The sequence below is a fragment of the Gobio gobio genome, assembly GCF_949357685.1.
Source record: "Gobio gobio genome assembly, chromosome: 13".
NCBI lineage: Eukaryota > Metazoa > Chordata > Actinopteri > Cypriniformes > Gobionidae > Gobio > Gobio gobio.
In genome coordinates this window covers 15038467-15048652 of record NC_137106.1, presented here as the reverse complement: position 1 = coordinate 15048652, position 10186 = coordinate 15038467, and the positions used below count along the sequence as shown (strand labels likewise).

General features: G+C 37.5%; 1 protein-coding gene across 2 annotated transcripts in view; it reads right to left on the bottom strand.

The window, feature by feature from the left end:
* Positions 1 to 1578: 1578 nt before the first annotated feature.
* The window catches only part of luzp1 (leucine zipper protein 1), a 56882-nt gene continuing 48274 nt past the window's right edge, over positions 1579 to 10186 (bottom strand). For both annotated transcript variants that reach the window (XM_079833871.1, XM_079833872.1), the window contains 2 exons: positions 6393 to 6576; positions 1579 to 6235 (listed from right to left, as the gene is read on the bottom strand). In XM_079833871.1, coding sequence (XP_079689997.1) covers positions 6418 to 6576 — 159 coding nt within the window. In that variant the 3' untranslated portion in view covers positions 1579 to 6235; positions 6393 to 6417. The remainder of the gene's footprint in view (positions 6236 to 6392; positions 6577 to 10186) is intronic.

Genomic DNA, 10186 nt, shown 5'->3' with positions numbered 1-10186 from the left:
CAATCAGAATCCAGAGGACTTGCAGTCCACTGTGTCTAATGGTCATACACTCAACAAAAGGACTTTGAATTTACTCAAAAAAGCAGCGTCAAGTGGTTCCACACAACTATATGGAGTATTTTTTTTACAAATAACAATTTAGTTATATAAACAAAGAAAAGTCAAGTAAAGCTGAGAAAATTTCTTTAATTAAATACAAACCATTTGAATTTGTCACAGTTGCATACTATTTATATGTGCAGTTTACTTAATATGTTAAATTTATAAAAGTTGAATATGTTAGGTGAACACATTTATTGATTTTAATTTACCTTATTAAATAAATCACTTGCTCTAAAAGTGTAAGTGGAACACTATTAAATAACAACAAGCATATTTTTAGAAACAAAAAGCAAAAATAGCTTAATTGAGGAAAGTCCATCCAATAAATGTGTATATGAGTGCCCACAGCCTAAACACAGGCACCACTCTTCTGCATAATGGTAACCACAAAATGACAGAAACTCCTCTAAATGTCCAACATAACTGAACATTAAACACTAACATAAACTAACAACATCTTTCCCTTTACTGAAAAACATAAAATAACACTTTAATCCCTAAATTTACTAATGCAGTCCCTTGCAAAGCTTGCTGGGAACTACAGATCCACTGCCCAGTTTGTTCGTTTCACGCAATGTTAAGTTGACCGAACAAACATTTATTAAGTAAAGCTGACAATACTCATTTTTAGTAGAAACAACTCAGTAAATTTAAGTTCCTTTAGGTACATGAGTTTTTTAAGTAATGTGAACAAGGAGGGTTTGAGTGCAACTAACAACAGTGAAAGTTCATTTTTTTGAGTGGGAGTTTGACAGTTACAAACTTATTACTGTAGTAACATTCATCCCATTCCATCTGCCACTTGATTGTAAATATAGGAATTAATTACTGGTCTTAGGGGCTGTTTACACGACACAATTTTTAACTAAAAAGAACAACTAACTTTTTATGCACATTGGCCGTTCATTTCATGTTCAGGCTATAGCTTAGTGTTTCTTTACAAAGTGACAGCCAACTACTGGCCTGGCATGTATAATACAGCATTTTTAATCGTTTTCGTGGAGTTGTGAACGGGATCGTTTTGACAATGCTGCCGTGTGTATGAGAAAAGCGCAAAGAATTTGAATTTTAATGAATTTTAATGAAACACAAAAAAGTGTAATGGGATGGGAGCTCAAGTTTCAAAATGACAAAATGTGTGTTGCTTGTGCTATATTGACAATCCCCTCATTAGGCTAAAACTAATTATTTACTGTTGTGACTGGATTTAGTGTTGTTCATTCAGCCAGCTGAAAACAAAGGGGTGTGACATTCCAAATATGTATTGTGTTTGATTACTGCTGTCATCACAAACTCGTCTATTAAATGATAGCAGAGATTTTTGGACGTACATGCAGTTCTGTATAGTGATTTGTCACACCACCATCACTCCATTCAGTCATGTCTATGTTCTGGTAAGCAACTGCTAACAGATAAAAAAAAAAAAAAAAAAAGACAATTTAATAAGCCACCGAATAAACACACAACCAAACCGTTACAAACAAGTTGTTTTTTATTATATTTGCTGGAATACATGTAGTCTGCAGTTCAGCCTAAAGAGGTGTCTAGCTCCATGCACAATGCTGAAACATGTTACGTTGAAACATGCACAAATATTGCAGTACAAAGGTGTAAGACTGAAACACAGAGTGTGTTATTGCTGACACTGAGAGGCTGAATACAATGAGCATGTTCACCTGTGTCCTCACTGAAGGTTCACTATACCAACATCTGCTTAATTGCCATTTACACAAACTGCTTTATCAGAAAAACACCACACTCTCAACTTCTGTCTCCTTAACTATAAAGACTTGTATTTAGACTTGCTAGAGTACCAGTGAACTTAAATTTAGTTACTGTGTGTGGCATGTTACAGCATGTTTGCGTCTGTGTTAAGGCCTGAAATCGGTCTTTGGCAGCGCTTTTAATACAGCACAGGAGATGAATGAACCCTGAATGAACAGAAGGGAAACCCACAGTCTGGGCGGATAAAAGATGGGAACAGTACAGAACTGAACCATACCGAGCCCCTGGCTCAACATATTCATCTTACATTTAATAAACACTTCACCCAGACACTTCTCTTAGAATGAAAGAAAAAAAGCAAACGTTTGAAAAGCTGGTTAATTAACACTAGCAATCTAACTTTAATAGTTTATACAAATGTGAATAAAACATAAGATTGACATTAAAAATCCACAAAACACTCTCCAGGAGCCCAATAAGGTACGCATCTACACAATAAACGAGAAAGGAGAAAGAAAAGAAAAAAACTTTGCATATTTTAAACATGGCCCACTTTACAAAATTACAAGATACTTTTAAATAAAACTATCTGATTGTAGTCTGGGGGACAAAGGCAGATAAAAGAAGAAAAAGCTTGACAACAGAAATATTTACCCTTTTAATTTCATAATTGCTTTTAAGAAGCCATTCGTTTCCATGTAAACTACAAAAATACCTTGGAATGATTTTTGGCACATTGTGTCAACTGAAATATATAGCACTTGGCCTTACAGGAAAACAATATAAATGACACAAATGAAAATAAAACACTTTGCAATCTATACAAATAACGTGGACAGTCTCTCTCTCTCAACCCAGAAAAATACAAGAGCTGTCTCACACTTGCTGCAGGTGAAATTATTCTGTTATTCTGGCCAGTGCACAACACATGTACATATTTACACATCTTTGATGGCTGTACATTCACTTAATTGGGGGTGGGGGTGGGGAGCGATTCAAAAAAAAAAGAAGGGAAAAAAACAAAAAAACAGGCATATTAGAAAATGAAATCCATAAAGGTTAAGGAAAAGGGTAAAGGAGTCATTTAAGTGCTGGTTAAGTGCAGATTCTGGAGCGTGATACCAGTGCCAGCTTATAATGCAGGCACATGTCAAAGCCTTAATGTTCTCTTCTGTACATTCATTACTTTATTGCTTAGAAATGGCTTTTATAAAATAATTACAACTACTTTCCTCGATACGGAGTAGAAAATCGTCACTAATAATGATTAAAAACCATTCCGAGTCATCACCAAATGTTTGGCTACCTAAAATGTACATAAAAGTGGTGTAGATGCGAAAACATTGATGTAGGAAGAAGTATTTTCATGATTTCGTTCTTTCAAATGAACGATATGTGAAACTATACAACCTTTGATCCGTTCTAAGACGTGTAACCGAATCTCGCACTGATTATTTCCACAGAGAGCTAAAGACAGAAGTGGAGGAATGAAAATCAGAGACATGTGTTAGATGACTTCTGAGGGTGAACGGCACATTGACACATTGCTAAATGGGGTTGAGAAACGAAGAAGAATTCCTTGAGAATTGTGGTTTCAGTCGGCCTCTTTCAAAAAAAAGAGCTCTTCCAGAAACTCTGGACTGTCTTGTGAGCACATAAAATCTACGGTTTCCGACAGCTGTGGTTGTGCGTTGAAGCCACAGAGCAGCCGAGAGACCTTTGCCTGGCCGGGGGGTTGGGAAGGGAGATCTAGTAGTCTGCTGGTATTTCCAGTTCAGACTCGCTCTATATCATCACATCAATCTGGGTCATGCTGCAGTTTTAGGATCATGTTTGCAAGCTTTGAGTGGGCACAATTTTATTATAGAGGGATTTACAATTCATAATGCCTAAAACTATTTACGGAAGTTGGGAAACGGCTAAAACCTTCCCTCTCTACAGAATCCTGGCCGACCCTCTTGGTACCACACATGGACACCACCCCGGTCACCCACTCTGCTTCCTCTTTCGCTTTTTTAGTTTTTATTTGCTGCCAGCTGGGCCCACTTCCTCCCTTAGAAGTTATAAGCCCATCAAATGCAGCGCTGACCTCCGACCCGCAACCAACCCAGGGACCGTATATCAGGCCTGCTGCCGCTGCTTTAGCCAGCCAATAAAATTGCTTTAGGGACCGGCAGCTTGGATTACAGCAGCCCAGGGCACTGGGGTATTCTGAGAAAGCAAGGGCATGAGATGTCCGCTTCAGCCCAAGACCCCTGAACAGGAAGTAGAGGTGAAGTCTGCGATATTCATTTGGAAAGACAAACGTTTGTTTTTTACCGTGCACAATTTGAGAAGTACAAAGCCACACTGCCACCCGAGGACAAATGAGTTATTGAAAAACGTTCAGAAATTCATAGAGAAAATACATTTTTGTATGGGCAGCTCGGTGAAGAAAATGAAATGCGTTTTAAGTTGGTTGGCAATATTATTTCGCGAAATGTGGTGGTAACTAATGTTAGAAGCAAGACTTGTTGCTGTTAAACCACATCGATCATGTGTAGTCCCTGTATTTCAGAGGCAACCAAAGAAATAACTTCTTTCCAGAAAGATCTAGTCTGTTTTCTTACTTTTATAAGGCTGTTTTAATGATTTAAGTGCAATTACAAATTCATTAGAATGACTTAAATAAAAAAAAAGATAAATTGATAGACAAACAGAAATTTCCATTCCATTTCAAAGACTTCATCCAGCCCAAGTCAGAGGGATGAATAACTATTCAAGACACAGAAGCACAGGAAACCAGAACAAAGCAAAACTGACCGTGATGGTGAGGTGTGGATGCCGCTGCAGAGACAGCAAACTGTCCACCTGAACATCAACTCCCAGAACAATAGTACACATACAGCATTAGATTAAAACAAACAGAAAAATAAAACATCCCACATTCCAGTGACAATGGAGATCGAGATCATCTGGTGGGTCGTTATCGTCGGACTCAAGGTATTGGATAAGAGAGATAATAATACACAGATACTTAAGAGTAGTGTACAAGGACAAAAGGAATCAGCCCGGAATAAGAAAATAAATCATTGGTGGCACTGAACCGGAGTTTAAAACCTAATAGAAACAGTACACGACAATTCAACTGCAGCAGCTCTATTCAATAATATTTCAACAAGTACTAACCACATGAGGACAAAGTGATGGGCATTCCGGTGTTTTTGATGGTGAGGCCGTTTATCCAGGCATAGGCATTCCTAACTGAAGCATTCTGGATCCTCTGTGGTGTCATGCTAGCCACCCTCAAGGCTCAACAAGCTCTACGGCTGAAATAACATGAAAACACAACCCGTCTAGGGGTTTATTAGACTGACTCAGACCAGCAGAATCCCAAACGCTGGTTATCTGTGACACACCGAGAGTTCGGATCATTGTCTTTCTGTGCAAAGGTAGCGAGTAGAGACACAGAGCGGCTGCAAAGAGTCCGCTCTGAAAATCCTCTATAAATGTCCAGACTTTGGGTTAATCCCGGTTAGCCACCCAGATGGACAAGGTCACATCGAGATAAGCTCTAGGTGATCGAATTCTTCTCCAGTGGTTTGGAATTCAAAGCCAGCATCCCTTCAGAGCTACTGAGTTGGGAAAAGGTCAACATGCAGATGAGTTTTCCAGCTTTTCTTAAAAACGTTTAATGTTGGTGGCCCTGTGCATTCGCTACGCTGGTCGTGAGATCATCAAATCCAGTTAAAGAGAGGATGAAGGAAAAAGACAAACTAGTAACAGAATAAATTGACATGATCAGATACAAAGAACAAATTACAAATGAGATCAATTTGGACACCAGGCGTTTTAAGGATGAAAAGCTGGGCATATGTACATCAATGTATAATGAAGACTGTTGGCCTTGGCATGTACTCTACTGACTCTACTGGCTCCTAAGAAACAAGACAAAAAAATATGTATACACCTGCCTTGATAATCAATGAATTTGAGCTGTGTGCAATAATCCCAATGAAAAAAGAGAAAGGTCAGATTGTAGAACTAACTGAAAAGCCACAAGGTACAACTTGCTCCTTGTGAGAATAACACATGAAATTCAAGACCTGTGGCATCAGAGAGACCCAAATGCCCCTTTCACATATTCCCAACATCAAGGCAGTCAACGTGTCTGCACCTCTCCCTTGTCATGTCTGACGACTTTAATACACTACGAGGAGCAGAAGAGGATTCATCACTGTAGGGACATGTGATTTCCGTTCCCAAAGCGACAGCTGGAAGATGGTACGGAAGATGAGTACGACGAGGTTCCCAGGGGTCACTTGGGGTCTACCTGGAAATCTGATCAGCTGATGGGTCTTTTAAAGACATGGCATAACTGAAGAGATGGGATGAGCTTCATTCCTTGATGAGCACGTGGATGTAAGATCTGAGGTAATGAAAACACACAAGGACACTTAGGTCAGGACTCATTAACATTTGAGTAATTAGCTTCTAGCTTACTTTAATTAAGTATAACCCAGAATCCTCTATGGTCTTTAGCTTTTGATAAGTTGAACTGAATATGGCTATAAGACGACACATACCTAATGGAAATGTGGGTAATATGGATCAATTGTCCAGATGTCGGTTTGACCACGAACGGTTTCCATCAGCTGTGCGGCTTCTGCTAGACCATGCTCCACGACTCCCAGGCCTATCGTACAGTTCCACGTCACCCGTGGGCTGCCTTCGCCATGAGGATGGAAGACTTTCTCCGTCATCTGCAGACTGGGAAGAGAACAAACATACAACAAATGTGATACAGTATACTAATGATTTTAATAGACTCTTGTATTTATCCAGCAAATTCCGTCATGTTCTGAAGGGTTGTTTAATGGCCTGACACAATCAATGCCTGACCATGATTATTTGATCTATTATACGCAATATGATCGATTAGTGACTATTGTGGGCATAAGATACCCAATGATGGGTAATGTGTGATAGGAATTTAAAGCAAATTAAATGCACTTAAAAAAAAAAATCTCTTTATGGTGCAGTAATATGTTAAGAGCATGTGAAGTATAAAAAAACACCATTACAGGTTGAACCAAATTATTATTTGCATAATATTCTAATATTCACAACAACAACAACCAATATTTTTTTTACCAATGGCATATCCGTGACTTTCCTACTCATTTGTGAGTGTTTATTGTGATTAATTTGATAGAGATTCAAAGACTGGCCAATGGATTTCTTAATAAACAAATGTACTTTATAATAAGGAAGTGTTTACAATAGAAATGTCTAGGATGTTTTTACATATTCATTTCCACAATTTCCAGGCAGGAGTTTTAAAATTCTCTGATATTTCCAGGTTTTCAATGTCTGTGGGAAGATGTAAATGTGATCTACATTCCAACAGAAGTATAAAAATAAAGTTTTGTACAGACCAAACACTTATCGGACAGTTCAGAGCAGAGAAATGGCTCAGACCACAAAACAAGCCCTAATATAGAACGACTATTGTCTCTTCCCTTTACTATGAAGGTGGAGACTTTACTTTACACAGCCAACCAAATGGTTTATGACGTCAGTTATAAAAAGTTCCCAAATGAGGCAGCAGGATATGCCACACACTGCTGTGGAATTTCGTACGCAGCAGACAGATGCTAATTGTCCATAATAGGGCTTGAGGCCTGCTGGGATACGAGAGGTGGGTGTACAGGAAACCAGTTACGATGCACTGGCTGCCAAATGGGCAGGCGCAACCTTGCAACTTCCTGTGTCACTCAGGAAGGGGCAACGGGTGGAAACGACAAAAGCACTATCTTGGTATGGGTTCCATGTAAGTCCATGGTACAGGACGTTTAAAACACGTGATTGTGCTGAAAATGGCAAATGTCTAGTTTTGTTTTAAATGTATAAAAAATTGTGCTCAGTAATATCACTAAGAGTAGAACATGTGGCCTGTTAACAAGACATTCTGAAAATGTTTTAATAAAAGCTAAATGCAATACATTCCATTATTTTATTACTAGTGTGATTAATGTGATTCAAGTATGCGTTTATGTCTGGTTATGCAAGTTGAATGAAAAAATAATAATCTTTTCCTATTTTTTAACTTAAAATTATTAGTTAGTAGTTAGTTAAATTAAAAATACAATAAAAAGTACCAAAAAGGTAATAAGATATTATTTTATGTATCTTGTAAATCCCATGATGCACATTATCATTTCAATACTATGGCATATTGTGTATATTAAAGTACTATGGCATTACCTTCTAATACGTAATGTATTACTGCCACATTACATTCTTATATTCTTGGTTTTATGTACTTTAAATGGATATTTCACCCAAAAATGAAAATTAGCCCATGATTTACTCACCCTTAAGTCATGCTAGGTGTATATGACATTCTTCTTTCAGACGAATAAAACTGGAGTTACAGTAAAAAAGTCCTGGCTAATCCAAGCTTTATAATGGCAGTGAATTGTTGTTTAGTTTATGAAGTCCATAGAAGTGCATCTATCCATCATATAACTGCTCCACACGGCTCCGGGCGTTAATCAGCTTCAGCATTCGTTAATACGCATGCGTCAAGGGTTACTCTTTCGCCGTAAATCGATGCGTATGGCAATCCGCCGGAAGTTAGTTATTTTAGTCTATAAAGTTTTAAATATGGATATTTTTCTTACACAAACGCTCCACTTCGCTTCAGAAGGCCTTTATTAACCCCCCAGAGCCGTGTGGAGCAGTTATATGATGGATAGATGCACTTTTATGGACTTCATAAACAAAACAACAATCCACTGCCATTATAAAGCTTGGATTAGCCAGGACTTTTTTTTTACTGTAACTCCAGTTTTATTCGTCTGAAAGAACCAAGGATGACTTGAGGGCAAGTAATTCATGGGCTAATTTTCATTTTTGGGTGAACTATCCCTTTAATATAATTAATAATTTTTTAATGCAAATGCACTTTTTTTCTTCACTTAGTCGGGTCTCCTCATTAAGAAAATAAAAGGGATCACAAATTCAACATTAGCCCTACAATTTACAATGTGACTTGTCCAGACAAGCTTTTAAGATTTTAAATCGCACACCACAGGTGCCATTAAGCAAAGTACCATTATATCTGTGCAGTCACTTTCTGTAATCTACATTAGTATGCAGCTAATGGATGCCTGGCTAAGCATAACTTTCCCATATTAACCTCCAGAAAAATAATAATACAGGAAAAAAAATACAGATTGAACCTGTGATCAAAATCCCTCCATAAATCACTCCAGATTTGTATAATTTTGTAAGCACGGATGAAAAGTCATTCCAGTTCTAAACATAACATGACATCTGGCTGAACGGGATTACTTTACTTTATACAGCTCTCCTCGCAGCAGGAGTATTAATGACTTCAGCACATATACTTGACTCACATAGGCTTTGTGTCAGAGACATGAAACAAATGACCTTGATCTTCGAGGACAGTCCTGGACATGTGCCATCATTAATTATGGAGGAGATAAAACCTCTGCCTCTGTCAGCACAACGACACTGCATCATTGATGGACGGATTGAATCTCCATCAAATCACTGTGGTATTGATCTTATATAAGACACAGTCTGGAAATCTGTCTGAAGGTTTAAATAAAGACATCCATGGCCAAGCTATTCCAATCAAGAGTACGCAGAGAAAATAAATAGAAATAAAGGAATCAACAATTTTCTTCCACTCTATTTACTAGTTTTACAATGCAGCTCCTAAAAACAGACCAAATTCTCAGTTTAGAGAGTTTCTTCATTTAAACATTGATCATGTTATGTGTGTGTGTCGCAATCATTGTGATAACCCTGAGTGAGGCATTTATTGAGAAGATTAGTCTAAACTCAGGGTGAAAAAAGAAATCACATGAGTTGGAGATAAAGCTGAATGCATGCCTGACCATGGCTGATTAGATAAATCCTTCCTAATGGACTCCAGATTGAGTGGGAATGGATGAAGTTTGCTATTTTTGTTGAAGCCTGTTAGACTGAGAATATGTGGGTGCTTCTTCAAATGAGGGCATTCATTTATTTATGCTACTTTTGACATTAATTTTATGCACTGTATAGATTTTTTTGTTTTTGTTTTAGCCTCATCTCAGACCCAGACTTTCAATAGAAAACTATGATAATCCATTCTAAAAATGTATATTACATTTAACAAATAATAATTACATAAACAAGTGAAATAAGCATAAAAAAATGCCATACATTTTTATGTAAAAGCAAAGTTTTACGCAAATTACGACTTCATCAGTTGCCAATTCCAATAAAACAAGATTTCAAATTATGCAAAAATGTATTCAGTTATGTGTATTATTTAGTACACATGTATTTCCATCTCCATTAT